The following is a 17,395-nucleotide window of genomic DNA, read 5'->3' as shown; positions in this document are numbered from 1 at the left end:
AAGTCGCCGCGAGTCCAGGCGGAAGTAACGGAAGCCGCGCCAGACGCTGACTCGCACGCGGCGCCCGTTGCCATGGAGCCGGCCGGGCCGTGCGGCTTCTGCCCGGTGGGCGAGACTCGGCCTGCCCGCTACACCTGCCCGCGCTGCAACGTGCCCTACTGCTCGCTGACCTGCTACCGGGCGCACGGCTCCTGCGCCGAGGACTTCTACCGCGACCAGGTGCTGGGCGAACTCCGCGGCCGCAGCGCCTCCCCCAGCCGCCTGGCCAGCGCCCTGCGTCGGCTGCGTCAACAACGCGAGGCCGAGGACGAGCCCGAGGAAGTCGGCCTCAGCCCGGGCTCGGCGCCCGGCGGCCTGACGGGACTCTGGGAGCGCCTGGCGCCCGCCGAGAAGGCCACCTTCGAGCGGCTGCTGAGCCGAGGCGAGGCCGGGCGCCTGCTGCCCCCGTGGCGGCCGTGGTGGTGGGGAGATGGCCGCGAGGACGGACGTCGGCTCCTGGAGGAGGTGGAGGAGGCGGCGGGGCCGGGGCCTGAGGACGGGCCGGGGCCTGGGGACGAGCCTGCGCCTGGGGACGAGCCTGGGGACCAGCCTGCGCCCTGCCCGGTGCCCCCCGTGCCCGCCCGCATCCCGGCGCTGGCCAGCCTGAGCCGCGGCCCGGCCTCGCCGCTCGTGCGCTTCCAGCTGCCCAACGTGCTGTTCGCCTACGCGCACGCCCTGGCCCTGTACCACGGGGGCGACGACGCCGCGCTGCTGCCCGACCTGGGCGCCACCCTGCTCGGTGTGTCGGGGGCCCTGGGCGCCCAGCAAGTCTTCTCCTCCTGCGAGGAAGCCCTGCAAGCCGCCGCCCACGTGCTGGAAGCCGGCGAGCACCCACCGGGGCCGCTGGGCACTCGGGGTGCCATGCAAGAGGCCGCCCGCATCCTGCTGGGCCGTGGCCAGGCTCAGCAAAAAAGCTACACGCTGGCAGCCCTGGGGCACCTGGCCCAGACCCTCGGCCGCGCCCGCACGCGGACCGCGGACCCCCAGGAGCGCGAGCGCCTCTACCGCGCCCGGAAGAAGTGCCAGTACCTGCTGGCCTGGACCAACGAGAACGAGGCGGCCCTCACGCCCCTGGCCCTGGACTGTGCCCGTGCCTACCGAGCCCACGCGGCGGCGGCCGAGGAAGTGGCCGCGCTCACCGGCGAGCTGGAGCGGCTCTGGGGCGGCCCTGTGCCACCTGCGCCCAGGACACTCATCCAAGAGCTCCCTGGCTGAAGGCGGGCGTGGGGATCGCCAGGCCGGGAATAAAGCTGTGCTAAGTCACCCTCCTGGCCTGGTCCTTTTGGAGTGACGGCTATTGTCCCGCCCATTGCCCCCAAGCCATCTCAGCTTGGCGCTGACGCACGTTGGCCCCCCCAATGAAACAAGCACAGAGAAAGTTCAGGGTGTTTATCCAAAGGAGACCCTGACTTCTCTGGTCTTCCCTGAGGCTGGCGGACGAGCTCCGGGCTCCTGGTCCTGCGGAGGAGGGTGGCAGGCGAGGCGGCCTCAATAGACATAGGGCAGGATGCGATGGGGCACGCGGCGGCAGTACTCCTGCCAGGCCCGGCCGTACTTCTGCCGGCACTGCCGCTCGTCCCGCGCCTCCCGGTGCACCAGCAGGGCCGTGAAGTAGAGGATATAGAAGTAAGGCAGCAGGTGGGACAGCCCTGGGGGAAGCGGGGCTCTCGTCACTGCCCGCCTCAGTGCTGACGGGCCCTACCCCCGCCCACCCCACCCCACTCAGCTGCTCACCGCAGGGCAGTGACCAGGCCAGCGCCATGATGAGATCCCCAAGGTAGTTGGGATGGCGGACCACCCCCCACCAGCCGGACACGAGCAGCCTCCGCCCCGTGGCTGTGGGGATGGTCTCCAGGCCTGTGGAAAGGCAGGTGATGGGGCTTGGGAACTCTGCAGGCGCCCCGCAGCCCACTCACCTGGGAGTGTCACCCAGCTCACCCGCCACGCTGGGGTCAGAGGGATTCTTCCGGAAAGTGTTCTTTTGAGAGTTAGCCCCCCGAAAGATGTAGTAGCCGATAGCTGGGGGGAGGGGACAAGATGAACAGGTGGTCAGGACCAAAGGCCACCCTGACCCTGCCTGCCCACCCCCTGGGGACCACCCCCACCTAGTGCACGCTGAGTGAACTGAATGTGAGACTGAGGAGGGGAAGTGACGGCTCATGGGGCCCCTTCCCCACTGACCATTGAGGAGGCAGATGGCTCCCGCCGCGGGTAACCCCAGGGGCTGCGGGTGGTACAGCAGGAACTGTGCCTGCAAGCTGTAGGTGAAGGGAACCCACGCCAGGTCCCCGAAAGCCAACATGAAGCCAAAGCCATCGTGCGTGATGTCCATGGTGGTGAGGACGGCCTCCTGCGGGCATGCAGTGGCTTAGTCCACACCATGTCCTGGGACGCCCCTGGCCACCCTGCCCACTGCAGCCTCACCTCGTACCACAGGGCGTCTGCCACGTAGAGCAGCTGGAAGCCATTGACCAGCCACATGGCCAGGGAGGGGCTGCCCCGCAGCTTCGCCTCCTGCAGCAGCAAGGCCAGGTTGAGCAGGACCTGGGGACACGGGGACAGGGCAGTCACTCTCAGCAGGGTCAAGCCACCCCCTCTTCTGCAGCGCTGTCCTCACGGTCCCTCCAGCCCCTCGGACACAGGGAGGGGCATGAGCCACTCTGGAGGTGGCCCTGCCTGTGGGATCCCGCCCCTCCTTGCATGGAGAACAGGGTGCCCAGGGGCCCTGTTTTGTGGAGCTGAGGACTCCCCAGTCATGTCATGTTGGGGGTACCTGGCTCACAGGAAATGCCAGTGGGGCTGCCCTGGGCATCTCATTGGTCTAGCCCTGAGCTCAGGGTCACCCTTGAGGTCAGCTCCAGCTGCTAAGCCTCACAATCTTAGGGCACAAACGAGGTGCCTGCAGGCAGCCCAAGACCCTGACCCAGGCTGGGCACTCGGCACCCCTGCCCATGGGCGAGGTGATTCACAGGAGTGTGGGTCCCTTCTGGTAACCTTGACTGTAGCCCAGCAGACATGATTGTTAACCAGATACAAGCAGAAGGGCCAGGGCTAACTTAGGTCCTGACCACCAAGCAGTATATGACCACCCAACCTGACCCCTGACCGCTACCTCGACACCTCGCATGCCCTCCTGACCCCCACCCACCTACTGCCCTCCCCTCGTGAATATGCAGTGGATTAAAAAAAAAAAAAACCTCAGCCCTCTATCTGGAAGGTAGGTTCTACGAGACATATATGCCATTATTTTCTTTCCCATTTGTCTGGTCCTCAGCACCCTTGCTGGGGGTGGGGGAGGGTACGTGGTGGGTGGACGAGTGTTAGTGGAAGCTGTGAGTGATTCATGACCTCTGTCCGTAAGTGACCCCTCCTGCCCATTTTGGAGGCTTCGCACACTGCCTCCCCCAGCCCGAGGCCAGCCCGGCTCAGCCCTGCCCAGCATACCCAGCCGATGAGGCCAGGCCGCAGCTCACAGAAATACTTGAAGTCAAAGGAACCGATGCGAGGGTTGAGTTCCCGTCCCAGGAAAAAGTCATAAATGGGATTGCCTGGAGTTGATAAGAGGAGGGTGAGGGGACAGGCAGGGCATCCCCTCTGCCAAGGTCAGGGGTCAGCCTTCATTTCCAGCCCCTGCTGGGGTCCTCGCTCACCTGAACTCCCCCCAGGGGCCAGGGCGGAAGCGGGGGCTAGCTGAGCCTTCAGATAGAGAAGCAGACTTAAGATGAAGGCGGTGAGGGTGGCCGCGAATGCCAGGGGCAGGAGCATTTCCGGGAGCGCCCCCAGCGGCAGGCCGGCTGCAGCCCCCAGCCCCACCAACAGGGCTGTCAGCACCAGCGCCTGGAAGCCTGTGCGGGGACACGCGGTGAGCCCGGGGCGCGCCCCCTCCCACAGTCCAGGGTTCAGGCTGTCCCAGACGTCACCTAGCCCTGGGCTGCCCTCCCTCCCCCGCGCCCTGCCCGAGCGCAGCCGCACACTTGGTGGGGTTGTGGGGATACCCCGCGCGTCTGCCCTGGACCCTCCCTGCTGCTCCACCCGACACGGCTGCCCCAGGCACCATTAATGGGGTAGCGCAGGCGACTCTTGTCCTTCAATTCCAGCCCCTCGGCCACCTGCAGGTTTAAAGAGGGGCCCTGGTGAGGCTGTGGGCGGCCACCCCCCACCCGCCCACCTCCCGCCAGCCGAGCCCCACACCTTGCGCGCGGGCAGCAGGTAGAACGCTGCCTGCAGACCGAGCCAGGCGAGCACCAGCAGCAGCGCCCGCGGGCTCCAGAGCGTCTCCAGCCCGGGCAGGTAGGGGGGTGGGCCCAGGAGGCGCGCCGGGCCGGAGCCGGCCACCAGCAGCAGGTGGAACATGGTGCCAGGCAGCAGCACCAGCAGCGCCGCGGCGCCTGGGGGAGGGAAGGGCTTTGCGTCGGGCGTCCCCAGCCTCCGCAGGGAAGCTTCCATTACTAGCGCTCGCTCCTGTCACCCTGCTCCGTAGCGCTCAACTGCTGCGCTGCTTCCTGAACCCATCGTGGTCCCCAAGTCCCCTCCAAGACCCTCAGGTCCCTGTACCTTACAGGCCTCCACCCCACGGCTGCCGGAGTGCTGCAGCCCCCCCCCAGCCACCCTCACCCTGCCGTCCTCCACACTCCCCCAGCCTCCGTGCTCAGACCCCGTCCCGCCCCCGCCGGTAGCTCTTAGCGTCTGTTCCCCTCTCCGCCCCGTTACCCAGGGGTCCCCCGAATTCCAGCGGGGCCTGGGAGCCCTGAGGTGGGGCCATGGTCTCGGCGTTGTCGGGGACCGGGGCTCACAAAGGCTGCCCGCCCATGGGGCCCGCTGAGCCTGCACCTGTCTTGCCACAGCTTGGCAACCGATAAGCCTTATAAAGCGACGCGCCCCCTGCCCATCGTGGGCCCAGCACACCAGCAAATCGGCTGCCGGGGGCGGCCGCAATGCAAGCCACTCAGTAGCCTCCGACTCTAAGCCCCACCCCCACCAAGTCCCGCCCCAGCCAGTGACATGGAGGAGGCCACACGGGTTTATTATGGGGATTCAGACACTCGCCCGCTGGAGAGGGCTGCGCCTAGGCAGGCCAGGCTGGGGCTGCGGGGCTGGCCAGTGCCTCAGCAGCGGCTGTGCCTAACCACGCTCGCAGATGACCTCGACGACACTGGGCTCCATGGGCACTGGGTCTGGGCAGCGCAGGGCGGCTGAGGCCACCACCTCATCCAGCAGCAGGTGCACGAGCTCCTCGTCGGCCACGAAGCGCCACAGGTAGAGCTGCAGGAAATGGCAGTCCACCTGCACCTGCTGCAGCCCATAGCGCCCAAAGGTGCGCAGCCGCACACACTCGAGCAGCGTCTTCAGGCTGATCTTGATGATGCCAGTCAGCACAGACACCTGCAGGCAGGGAGGGAGAGGGACACGCAGCTCAGAACCAGCAGCTGCGGAGGGAGTCCCAGGGCCCAGAGAGGAAGGAAGGGGGAGTGAACCGGAGGGCCCAGCAGCCGGAGGCAGAGAAGGAGGGGACCAGAATCAGTAAGGAGCAGGAAGGAGTCCCTGGGAGGAATCAGGGCATCTGTGTGGGGAGACCATGGCGGAGGCCAGACCCTGAACGGGGCCAGGGGGCGCTGGCGAGCGGCTCCAGCCACTAGAGACAGGTCGTGGTGGTGTGAGGCTGCTCCACCGCCCTCCCTGGCTGCACACCTTGTTGAATTCCACAGGGCTGAACACATCGATCCGCTCAGAGAACAGCTTCTGGATGTTGCTTAGCAGGTTGGTGTCCATGGGCGCACTGGATGTGTTGGGGGGAAGACGGGGGAGTCACGGGCCACCCTGCACCCCTGGCCTCCTGGCCGCTCGCCCTGTGCCTCGCCCGCCCCCGCAGACCTGGGCGTGTAGCTGGGTGCGTAGCGGCCCTGCTGCCGGGAGCTGCTGTACACCGAGAAGGTTCTCTTGCTCGAGTCGCTGCTCTGCGCCTTGCGGACGCCCTCCTCGTACAGGAGCCCCACCTGGTGGCCAGAGGAGGTACTGCAGCAGGCACCTGCAGCCCCCGCGGGGGCCTGGGGACCCTCACCCCTTCACCACTGCTGGGCCTGTGTCTACTGGGGCGGGTTCAGTATGTCTGGAACTGACCACGTGGAGTGGAGTGGGGCAAAGGCAGGCCCCAAGAGTGCTCTGGGCCCCCATCTTCAGCCCCAGCCCAAGCTCCCCACTTGGTAGATTGGGGTGATGGTGTCCCCAGTCAGGCACTGTGGGCACGGGCAGCTGGGCCCTTCCGTCCTGTCCATCAGAGGGCGGCTTGGGCCCACACCTGCACGTCGATGGCTGTCGTGTCCTCCACCACCCGCTTCATTACGGCGCGCACATTGCGTGGTTCCAGGGTGCTGAGCCAGTCCCGCGTCTCCACACTCTTGCGCAGCATTTGTGAGATGACCAGGCCCTGCACCTTCACGTAGTGGGTCAGCAGCCGCCGGGCTGTCTCCCGGGCCTCCGCACACAGGGTGCTCACAGGCGTCACTGGAAACTGGTCCTGGGTGGGGGCGGGGGTCAGTGGGTCCCAGGTGCAGCTCAGAGGATGCAGACAGCTGGGGGCCCAGCACAGGCGGAAGGCGGGGAAGACCCAGCCTCCTGCGCTGCCGGCACTGCCCTCCTCCCTGCCCACCTCAGCACCCCAGCTCACCTGCACCAGGAACTGCTCGTCGGTGAGGGTGAGGATGTAAGAGATGGTGGCGGTCTCGTAGTCCAGGCAGAGGCGGGAGAGCAGCAGGAGCAGGGCGGGCGGCGTGGCGCCCCCCTTCTCCCCAGGACTGTCACAGAAGCTCTGGGCCGTTTGGCACATGGAGCGGATGAAGCCCACTACGAGGCCCTCGCGGACGCCCTGGCTGCAGAACTCGCCCTGGGAGGAGGAGGAAGGCCGAGCTGAACAGGGGTGGTCTCCCGGCTGACGTCCCAGGAATTTAATCAGCAGAATGGGCCACCTGCTGGCGGGGAGCTGCCACAGGGGACCCTCAGAGCTCTCAGGAGACCCTGAGCCCACACCCAGCAAGTGCCGGACAATGGCCGTTATGTCCCCAGTTGCCAGGGTACCATGAAGGGGCCTGGGCAGCCAGCCAGCAAGAAGAGTGAAGGGGGCCTGAAGGCAGAGCATACCCGGAAGTAGGGCTTGTTGGAGAAGGACACCTCCTTGGCGGTGAAGAGGTGCACGGCAGCCAGAGAGGCCTTGATGTGGCTCAGGATGGAGCTGGCCACGGTGGCCAGCAACTCGGCCAGGCCTGGGCCTTCCTTCCCGGCCAGACGAGGTGCCGCCAGGGCCTGACGCACGTCAGTCAGGCAGCCCAGGAAGGCGGCCCGCAGGCCCTGCAGGTGGTGGCCCAGGCGCTCCCGGGCCACTCTCTCCACAATCTCTGTGGCAGCCTCGGCCAGCCCCGCAGCAGCCAGCAGTGCCCCAGGGGCCCGCAGGCGCCGGTGGAAGCGATCCAGCGCTCGCACCAGCAGCGAGTTGTCCCCGCCGCCCTGCTCCTGCGCCAGCCGCCGCTCCACAAGCGCAAAGTAGCGGCCGCCCAGCTCGCGGGCGAAGGCCGCCAGCTTCTCGGTGCCCGCGGGGCCCTGGGCTGCAAACAGCTCCTGGTAGGCCGCTGCCACCTGGCAGAGGCCGCCCACGAAGCCGCTGCCGCCGCGGTCGGTGAACTCCAGCACATCAGGGGCCGGCGGGGAGGGCCCCAGCTCCGCCTCCAGACCCTTGAGCTCCGCGTCCAGGCGCCCCCGGGCGTGCTCCAGGAATTCAGCGCACAGCTCCTCTGCAGGTTCGCCCAGGGCCAGCAGCAGCTCCACGCACTCGGCCTGCTCGGGTGCGCCTGAGCCGCCCTCCCTGTGGACAAGCAGAGGGCGGTGATGGGGGCGCCAGGGACCACGCGGGGAGCGGGGGGCTGGGATGAGGGGCTTCACCTGAAGCGCTGGCGCAGCTGCTGGGCTAGACGCGCCGTAATGACCTGACAGTCATCCTGGATGGCACGGAAGGAGGGCAGGTGCTGGTACTGGCGCAGCACAGCCCGCGCTCTGCCCTGGTAGCGCACCGCCTGCCCATAGGCGCCCAGCTCCACACACTTGGTGAGGCGTGACGGCAGCTCGAAGAGGAACTGCAGCTTCCGCAGGAGTGCGTGGACCCCTGGGAGACGGGGAGGAGGTGATGTAAGCCCCAAGCCGCAACCCCCAGGGGACCCGCTGTGGGCGCCTCAGGCCGGGCACACCTCCCAGCTTGGTGATGCGCTCGTGCCGGTCCTGCAGCGTGGCGCTGATGCGCGCGCTGAAGTCCGTGATGACGGCCATGTTGGTGGCCAGCCGGTCCATCTCGTCCTCCATCTTGCGGAAATCGCTCTTCATCTTGCGGATGGTGTCTGCCGAGCGGGGGCGGGGCAGGCGAAAGGGGCAGGGAGTCAGTGCGGCATGGACACTCACCTGCCCGTGACCCTCAGGACTGCTGCCCACATCTAAAGAGGCCGAGACGACTGGGGCATGGTCTCTCTCCTTGAAGGGTCCAAGGCAGGTCCAAGGCTTCCAGAACACTCTTGTGGGTTCCTGACAGCTGTCTCCTCTTGCCCCCCTCCTGTACTCTCAACATGCATGGGACCCAGCCTTCGAACGACTGCTGGCCGACCTCAAACCCATCCACGTGGTCCACCTGTCCTATCCCCTCCGCACATCTCAGCTCCGAGCCCTGCCTCCTTCTAGAACCCCGTCACCCAGCCTGGCTGCCCACTACAAGCCGTGGCCCTCTTCAGGAACTGTGGACACAGCGACCCTGGCACTCCATCTTGGTTCCCATGTGCCCCTCATTGTGGCCCACCTGGGCCTCCTTCCCTCTGCCTGCTGTGCAGCCTCAGCACAGCTTTGGCCCACACAGCCACTTCCTTCCCACCTCCAAACAGCTTACCAGGACACCAACTTGCCCCAAACGGTCTCTTTAATCTCGTGACCTCAGGGTCCCCAGGCCCCTCCCCCTGCCATTCTTGCAGCCCTCCCTGGGTCTGCCCAAGTACGTTTTCTGCTCAACACTCAGCACTCCATCCACAGTCCCCGACTCCCAACAGGGACGTGGGAGAAATGCAGCAGACATCGAGTCGGTACAAACGGGCAGAGCAGCCAGCCAGCCCTGTCTGCTTCCTGGTCCCTGCCCTTGCCGGAGCCCTGTCAGCGACGGACACCTTCAGCTTCCATCCTGTTCAGGCCCCATGCACAATGACCTACTTAGCATGTGGACACACAGCAACCTGCCTGTCTCATTTCCAGAACAAACCTGGGAGTTTCCCAGAACCTGTTCTTCCACTGGTCTTCCCTCCCGGGTGCTGGCTACTCCCATCCCGCCTTCGGGCTCTCTCCCATCCCATTCCCTCCACCCACAAGCCGGGTCTGCCTACAACAGTGTCTGGGGAGCCACCACCGTTCCCTGTACAATGATCTCCAACATTGACGGGGGATCCTGAACTCTCAGGAGCACCACTGAGATCAGAAAGGGAAGCCGAGTGGGGGCAGAGTCACCTCGGTTATAGGAGACTTTGGCAGTCCTCTGTTGATCCCAGAAACAGCAAGTGCACAGAGTGAAGGGACAGTGCAGTGGCACACCACACTAATCCCCCACCTGCAGCACCACGAGCCCAAATGGTCGCCAGTTCGTATTCCCGGCTGCTCACTTCCCTTCCAGCTCCCTGCCTGTGGCCTGGGAAAGCAGTACAGGACAGCTCACTACTTTGGGGCTATGTACCAGGATGGAAGACCCAGAAGAAGCTCCTGGCTCCTGGCTCAGGATCAGCTCAGCAACAGCCATTGCAGCCACTTGGGGAGTGAACCAGTGGACGGAAGATCTTTCTGTCTCTCCTTCTCTCTGTAAATCTGATTTGCCCTTCCAATAAAAATAAATAAATCTTTTTTAAAAAGATGACACTGAGATGGTCCAGACAGCACCCTTAGGTCATGACACTACAGAAGCAGAAAGTAGTGACACAGCAGGATGGGACAGACAGGGGGTGCAGTGGCTGGACCATCCTGGGAGGCCCACACCCCACACGGCAGGATGGGATGGACAGGGGGTGCAGTGGCTGGACCACCCTGGGGCTCCTCCCACATCTGAGTGCTGCGTTTAAGACCTGGCTCTGCTCTTTGTACTACCTCTTAGTAAGGTGCACTCTGGGGTCACAGCAGACGGCTGAAGCAGTCGAATCCCTGCCAGCAGATGGGAGACCAGATGGAGCGTGAGCTCCTGGTTGCAGCCTGGCCCAGCCCCGGCTGCTGCAGACTTCTGGGGAGTGACCCAGCAGATGGGAACACACACTCTCTCTCCCTTCTCTCTGCCTTCCAAATCAACACAAAAGCAATACAACTGAAACCAAGTGACCCCATCATTTGGAGGTAGATATTCTGTCATCAACTGTTTAGCCAAAACCAGAGAATTGGGCCCAGCGCGGTGATCTAGTGGCTAAAGTCCTCACCTTGAATGTGCCAAGATCCCATGTGGGCGCCGGTTCTAATCCCAGCAGCTCCACTTCCCATCCAGCTCCCTGCTTGTGGCCTGGGAAAGCAGTTGAGGATGGCTCAAAGCCTTGGGACCTTGCACCTGCGTGGGAGACCTGGAAGAAGCTCCTGGCTTTGGATTGGTTCAGCTCCAGCCGTTGTGGCCACTTGGGGAGTGAATCAGCAGATGGAAGATTTTCCTCTTTGTTTTTCCTTTTCTCTGACATTCCAATAAAAATAAGTATATCCTTTTTTTTTTTTTTTCAAAAAGAGTATATCTGATTTTCCCGTAAAAAAAAATAAGTCTTTAAAAACTGAGCCCTTTGGTTTTGTTTTGTTTTATGATGCTCTGGGTGATATGTTTCTGTTATACACTTCATTATTTTGTGTTGCTTTTTTTTGGTGCATGTTTAATTTTCACATGTTTGTGAATTTCTAAAATGACTTTTATTTGCTTGTTTTTAAAGAATTTATTTTTATTTGAAAGGAAGATTTACAAAGAAATGAGAGGAGAGAAAGATTTTCCATTCGCTGGTTCACTCCCCAAAGGCAGGAGCTACAAAGGCAGGAGCTAAGACAACCCAAACCCAGGAGCCAGGAGCTTCTTCTGGATCTCCTACTTGAGTACAGGGTCCCAAGGCTGTGGGCCGTCCTCTACTGCTTTCTCAGACCATAAGCATGGAGCTAGATGAGAAATGGAGCAACCAGGACACGAACCAGTTTCCATATAAGAGGCCAAGGCTTGCAGGTAGAGAGGATTAGCCAATGAGCCATTGCAGCGGCCCTAAAATCCCTTTCTGTTGATTTCTAATTTCATATCCCAGGGGAAAACAAAAAACCCACAAAAATCTGAAGGCCACGCCCACTTCTGGGGAGTCTGTAGAGCCATCCTGTGTTTGCACAGCAGGTGCACGGTGTTGAGGCAACCTGTTTCCAGGAGCAACTCTGTCTTAAGGTGTCTCTCCTCTGATCACACAGTCTCCCACCTTTCTGCTGGCTCCTTCTGCATAGACAACCTTTATCAGCTCTTGCTCTGCAGCTACGCACACCTTTGTATTTCTTGCAGAAAAATATATGGTGGAACCTTTTTAAATCCATTCCTCTCTCTGCCTTATTGAATCAGAGAGGCCCTGGGTGAAGCCAGCAGCCAGGAAATTGATCTGGGTTTCCCACGTGAGTGACGGGCCCAGGGATGTGTGTCATCACCCAACACCTTCACAGGGACAGGATGCCAGCTGCTGAACCCCACTGGCGACGCTGGCCCCACTTTGCTGGGCTTTCTCTCTATTTTCAGTCATAGCTTGGGGGTGTCCTGCGGAGTGCCAGTAGCAGCACCGTTTAGAACGACACCCCGTGTTGGAAATGTTAAGATGTCTGGCGCCCTGGCCTCACTCCTTCACACCATGAACCTCGCTCATGCCACGTGGCCTGTGAACACCCTCAGGATGGATGAGGCAGCTCCGGAAGCCCCAACCATGTTTTCCAGCCCTTGTCAGAGACCGCTGGGCAGCCCACAGCCTGCGGGCTGCTCCGTCCACCCGCCACAGCTCTGTTCCCCCACACTGGGGCCCCGTGCTGCAGCGTCTGTTTGTCAGTCTGTATCGTTCTGCTCCCAGATCTCCCGTGACTGACCCTGTGGCCTCCTCTGCCACCCCTTACATGTATTTGCTTTTATTGGAAAGGCAGATTTTAGAGAGAGACAACAGGGACAGAGAGACCTTCCAGCCACTGGTTCACTCCCCAGATGGCTGTATGGGCCAGGGCTGGGCTAGGCTGAAGCCAGGAGCTTCTTCCACATGGGTACAGCAAGCAGTTGGGCCATCCTCTGCTGCCTTCCCAGACCATCAGAAGGGAGCTGGAAGGGAAGTGGAGAAGCTGGGACACGAACTGGCACCCACACGGGATACCAGCGCTTCAGGGAGAGGGTTGGCCTGTTGAGCCACTGTGTTGGCTGTCTAGTTTTACTTTCTTCAGAGGTCTTTGCAAAAGAAAAATGAAAAATTTAAAACTTTTTTTTAAAGCAGCATGAGCTGGGCCCAGCATGGTAGCCTAATGGCTAAAGTCCTCTCCTTGAACACTCCAGGATCCCATATGGGCATCAGTTCTAATCCCATGCAGCTTGTGGCCTGCACCTGCATGGGAGACCAGGAAGAGCTCCTGGCTTCGGATCGGCTCAGCTCCCGCCATTATGGCCACTTGGGGAGTGAGTGAGTGATCAAAGATCTTCCTCTCTGTCTCTTGTCCTCTCTGTATATCTGACTTTCTAATAAAAAGTAAAAAAAAAAAAAAAAGCAGCATAGGCCTCCTCCTTATTGCGTCACTCCACCCTCCTTATTGCGTCACTCCACCAGCTCCCATTCCTGCTGCACGATCACAGTCCACCCTAAGCCCGGGGAGACCCGGAAGAAGCTCCTGGCTCCCGGCTTCGGATCGGCCCAGCTCTGGCTGCTGTGGGCACTTGGGGAGTGAACCAGTTGACAGGGAATCTCTCTGTCCTTCCTCTCTGTGACTCTGCCTTTCAAATAAACATAAAGACAAACCCATCACCCATCTGTCTGAACACAAACGCCTCAGTCCCTAAACTGTGTCTCCTTTACCTGGCACCTGGTCTTGCCCTCATTCTACTCCCTGCTCTGCCCCGACCAGGGTCAGCCCCTGCCCCTGCCCTCCCTGATGAGTCTCACCCCATTTCCCTCCTGAAGATTCTGCTCCTTTTCCACTCCACTCTCTCCTGCCCAGCATGGATGTACTGCACGCTAGTACCATCCTCGGCGTCTCGCTTACGCTTGTCAGTTCTTTTCATAAAGAGTCATACATGTGAAAGGCAGTGTGGCAGAGAAACACACACAAACACACACAGAAACACTCTTCCATCCACTCATTCACTCCTCCAACGGCTGTAGCAGCCAGGGTTGGGCCAGGCCAAAGGCAGGAGCCAGGAACTAGGAACCATCTCAGTCTCCCACAAGGGTAGCAGCAGCCCGATTGGGCCGGTCACCTTCCGCTGTCCTCCTGTGCTCATTAGCAGGGAGCTGGACTGCAAGCGGAGCAGTGCACTCCAGTGTGAGATGCAGGAAGCTTAACCCACGACACCACAACACTGACTTCCAAAAATTCCACAACTCTCTCTTTAAAAACAAAATTATTTCGAAGACAGAATTAGAGAGATCTTCCACCTCGTGGTTCACTTCTTGAATGGCTGCAAGGGCCAGCGCTGTGGCAGGCTGAAGCCAGGAGGCAGGCGCTCCCTGCAGTCTCTCGCTGGCCCCTGTGACATGGAAAGCAGCAGATACATGTGCCCTTCGGAGCGCCTGCCCCCCATGCTGGCTCCTCTCCTCCAGGTGCTGCTCAAATGCCACCACCACAGGTGGTCTTCTGTCACTCACCCCGGAAACGGGCACCAGTCCCTTCTCTGTCCCCTGCACCTGCTGCTGCCCCGGCTCAGGCCCTGACTGCAGTCCATCCTTAACCAGAATGCGGGCCCCAGCCAAGGAGGCGCTCTGCCCAGGCAGCTCACGGCCCGACGGGAAGAACTACTCTTGACCAAATGAAGGAAACACAGGGAAAGGGTGGGTGTGGGGGCGGAAAGGAGGCATTGGGTGTGTCTTTCTTGCATGAATGCAAGGTTGCGTACTTGGTTGACATTGAAAATCGCTGACTCCTAACACTCACTTTGTCATTTTTTTCCTTTAAAATAAATAAATAAATATGCTCATATGCTCCAGGGCCTAGCGTGGTGGCCTAGTGGATAAAGTCCTCGCCTTTAATGCGCCAGGGTCCCATATGGGTACCAGTTCTAATCCCAGCAGCCCTGCTTCCCATTCAGCTCCCTGCCTGTGGCCTGGGAAAGCAGCCGAGGACGGCCCAAAGCTTTGGGACCCCACACCCGTGTGGGAGACCCAGAAGAAGCTCCTGGCTTCAGATTGGCTCAGGTCTGGCCACTGCAGCCACTTGGGGAGTGAATCAGAGGACAGAAGATCTTCCTCTGTCTCCCCTTCTCTCTGTAAGTCTGATTTTCCAATAAAAATAGATTTTTTTCTCTTTCTCAGTGTCTGACCACAAAGCCTTTGAGGGAGGGAGGTGATGGGAGCGTGGGTCCAGCCTACACATCTCAGACTGTCCACCCGGGCCAGTGGGGCAAGTGTGTCCCCCACATTATGGAGCATGGGCCAGGGCTGTCACCTGTGGCGGAGATGAACTTGTTGTAGTTTTCGTAGACCAGGGTCTGCATGTCGCTGTCCAGAGCCCGGATCTGCCGCACCATGTCCTTCTCACTGTCCATCAGCTGGGTCAGGGGGCACTCTCTCCGCAGCTGCAGGAGTCGGGTGGTCAGCGTCTGGCCCTCACCCCGCCCACCCCATCTGGGAGTTTGTCCGCCTGGCCAAGCTCAGGCTCCGTCCATTCCCTGGACCACGCCCCCTCCCTCCATGTCAGCCCAGACCTAGGACCCCACAGCAGCACCTCCGGCTGGTCCTCCTCCCTTTGGGGGGGCTCTGCGCCCGTCCCCACCCGACCCCCCTGAGCAGAAGACATGCTGGGTGGGGCTGGGGTCCGTTCCCAGGACACCCCCTCCCCCCATAACACACACCTTGTCCAGATAGACTTCCGGATCGAAGTGCGCCCCGTTGAGGTCCGTGGGGTCCAGGGGGTCCGGTCCCGCGGGGCGCCCGGCGCCCTCGCCCTCCGACAGGCCGTAGTAAAGCTTCAGCATCCCGTGCGTCTTCCGCCGGCGCTCCGGCGCCTCGGCCTCGGACCCCTCGGGGGAGTCCCCCGGACCAGGCCCGGCGGCCGCCGCCGCCGCCATCGCCCCCACTGCAGTCCACGGATCGGAGGCCGGGAAGGAGTCCGGGAGAAGCAACCACTTCCGGCAGCCATAAAGTTCTGGCTGAATCGAGGCAGTGCTTCAACGGAAACCTTCCCCCTCGGCAACCCTGTGGGATTGGCGACTAGAGTTCCTCGCGGCACCTGTTGGGTTCCGCTCCCTCCCTTTGCAGACTGGTGCCCAGATGTGGAGGACAGCTGGGGTGTGCTGAGGGCGGAAAATGCAGGACTGCACTCCTGTGGGATGCTGGCCTGTGCCACGAGTGTCCGCTTAGAATTTGCTGCACCACAATCTCCAACCTGCTGTTTTTTTCCATTGGTATTTATTTATTTAAATATGTATTTGTTTGTTCATTTATTTATTTATTTGAAAGCGTTATATAGAGAAAGAGAAGGATTTTGCATCGCCTGGCTACTCTCCAGATAGATGGGTATCATGGCCAGGCCAAAGCCAGGAACATAATCCCAGTATCCCAACTGAGCCATTTTCCGCTGCTTTTCCCAGTCCATGAGCAGAGAATCTGAGCAGAGAATTCAACTGGACCGAGCTGAAGTCAGGAGGCAGGAACTCCAGCCAGGTCATCCATGCAAGTGGCAGAGGCTGCCATTTTATGCTGCCCGCCCAGATATGTGAGCAGGTAGTCAGAGCAGCCAGAACCCAAACCAGCTCTCCTATGGCATGCCAATGTGGCAAGCTGTTGGTGTAACCTGATGTTGCAATGCCAACCCAGTGATATATTCTAAGATTCCTCTGTAAGTGACTGTGAGGGTGAGCACTTAGCCTAGCCGTTAGGACACTGCTGAGCAGCCAAGGATGGCTCAAACAGCGGAGCCCTGACACCCACGTGGGCAGCCTAGACCAAGTTCCTGGCTCCCAACTTCTGCCTAGCTCAGTCCTGACTGCTGTGGGAAACTTGGGGAATGAGACAGCAGACAGAAGATCTCTGTTTTTCAAATAAACAAAAAATACAGAAATTGTTCTAAACTCACTTATTTCAAAAATCAGTAAATGGAGATGAGCACCATAGCACAGTAGGCTAATCTTACTGTGGCACCAGCATTCCATATGGGCAAAGATTTGTATCCTGGCTGCTCCACTTCCCATCCAGCTCCCTGCCTGTGGCCTGGGAAAGCAGTAGAGGACGGCCCAAAGCCTTGGGACCCTGCACCCACGTGGGAGACCCGGAAGAAGCTCCTGGCTCCCAGATTTGGACCAGCCCAACTCCGGCACTGCCATCTTGGAACTTCACAAGCAGATGGGATTTCCTTCTTTATCACTCTGCTTTTCCAACAGAAACAAATCTTACTGAGGGTCCTCCTGTTAGTGACCAGTTAATAAACCTTCATTTACCTTCAGCCTTCCTGACATGTCATGTTCCTAACATTTTGAAAATCAAGTGTATATGTTTTAAGTCTTACATTATGGGCTGAGGGCCTGGCACAGTAGCCCAGCAGCTGAAGTCCTCGTCTTGAATGTGCCAGGATCCCATATGGGCACCAGTTCTAATCCTGGTGGCCCTGCTTCCCATTCAGCTCCCGGCCTGTGCCTAGGAAAGCAGTAGAGGACGGCCCAAAGCCTTGGGACCCTGTACTGACGTGGGAGACTCAGAAGAAGCCCGTGGCTTTGGAGAAATTCAGCTCCGACCGTTGTGGACACTTGGGGAGTGACCCAGTAGATGCGAGATCTTTTCTTTCTCCCCTTCTCTCTGTAAATCTGACTTTCCAATAAAAATAAATCTTTTTTTTTTTAAGAGAGTGTTAAAATTATAGGTGCATCTGTACACTGAGCTGTATGAAGTTGCATAAGACTCAGAGATGCTGGCTCAGCAAACAGGTGAAGGGATTAGGTCTTTTAGAAGGGTGCTTTGCACTGGGCAAATTACCTCAGAGAACATATCCATGAATTCCTTAAGATTTTACTTGAACAACACGTCATTACCTTTTTCTTTTATTTGGACGTCAGAGACAGGGAGCAGTGATCTCCCTTCCACTGACTTTCTCTCCAAATGCAGCCAGGCTGGAGACAGGAGCTTGGAACCGAATCTGG

General features: G+C 60.3%; 3 protein-coding genes across 4 annotated transcripts; 1 reads left to right on the top strand and 2 right to left on the bottom strand.

The window, feature by feature from the left end:
* Positions 1-68: 68 nt before the first annotated feature.
* On the top strand, positions 69-1,302 carry ZNHIT2 (zinc finger HIT-type containing 2). The gene has a single exon (XM_040970910.1). The coding sequence runs from the start codon at positions 73-75 to the stop codon at positions 1,252-1,254; it is 1,182 nt and encodes a 393-aa protein (XP_040826844.1). The 5' UTR covers positions 69-72; the 3' UTR covers positions 1,255-1,302.
* A 147-nt stretch (positions 1,303-1,449) lies between these two features.
* On the bottom strand, positions 1,450-5,021 carry TM7SF2 (transmembrane 7 superfamily member 2). Of its 2 annotated transcripts, XM_040970912.1 has the most exons (10): positions 4,750-5,021; positions 4,231-4,427; positions 4,094-4,148; positions 3,690-3,884; positions 3,484-3,587; positions 2,464-2,583; positions 2,221-2,389; positions 1,978-2,058; positions 1,774-1,896; positions 1,450-1,688 (listed from the first exon to the last, which is right to left on the bottom strand). In XM_040970912.1, exons 1-10 carry the CDS (start codon positions 4,799-4,801, stop codon positions 1,528-1,530), a joined length of 1,257 nt encoding a protein of 418 aa, XP_040826846.1. In that variant the 5' UTR covers positions 4,802-5,021; the 3' UTR covers positions 1,450-1,527. The 2 variants fall into 2 exon arrangements, with proteins under 2 accessions (XP_040826846.1, XP_040826847.1); XM_040970913.1 differs by lacking the exon at positions 1,978-2,058 and having other exon boundaries at positions 4,750-5,005.
* Positions 5,022-5,046: 25 nt separating this feature from the next.
* Positions 5,047-15,446, bottom strand: VPS51 (VPS51 subunit of GARP complex). The gene is made up of 10 exons (XM_040970911.1): positions 15,116-15,446; positions 14,710-14,839; positions 8,271-8,417; positions 7,969-8,188; positions 7,174-7,891; positions 6,704-6,919; positions 6,335-6,553; positions 5,911-6,032; positions 5,728-5,815; positions 5,047-5,421 (listed from the first exon to the last, which is right to left on the bottom strand). Exons 1-10 carry the CDS (start codon positions 15,329-15,331, stop codon positions 5,161-5,163), a joined length of 2,337 nt encoding a protein of 778 aa, XP_040826845.1. The 5' UTR covers positions 15,332-15,446; the 3' UTR covers positions 5,047-5,160.
* Between the last annotated feature and the right edge of the window lie 1,949 nt (positions 15,447-17,395).

Source organism: Ochotona curzoniae, unplaced genomic scaffold, assembly GCF_017591425.1.
Source record: "Ochotona curzoniae isolate NIBS_2020 unplaced genomic scaffold, NIBS_Ocur_1.0 scaffold_4937, whole genome shotgun sequence".
NCBI classification, from domain to species: Eukaryota; Metazoa; Chordata; class Mammalia; order Lagomorpha; family Ochotonidae; genus Ochotona; species Ochotona curzoniae.
The sequence above is the reverse complement of the archived record's forward strand: the minus strand, read 5'-3'. Positions and strand labels throughout refer to the sequence as shown.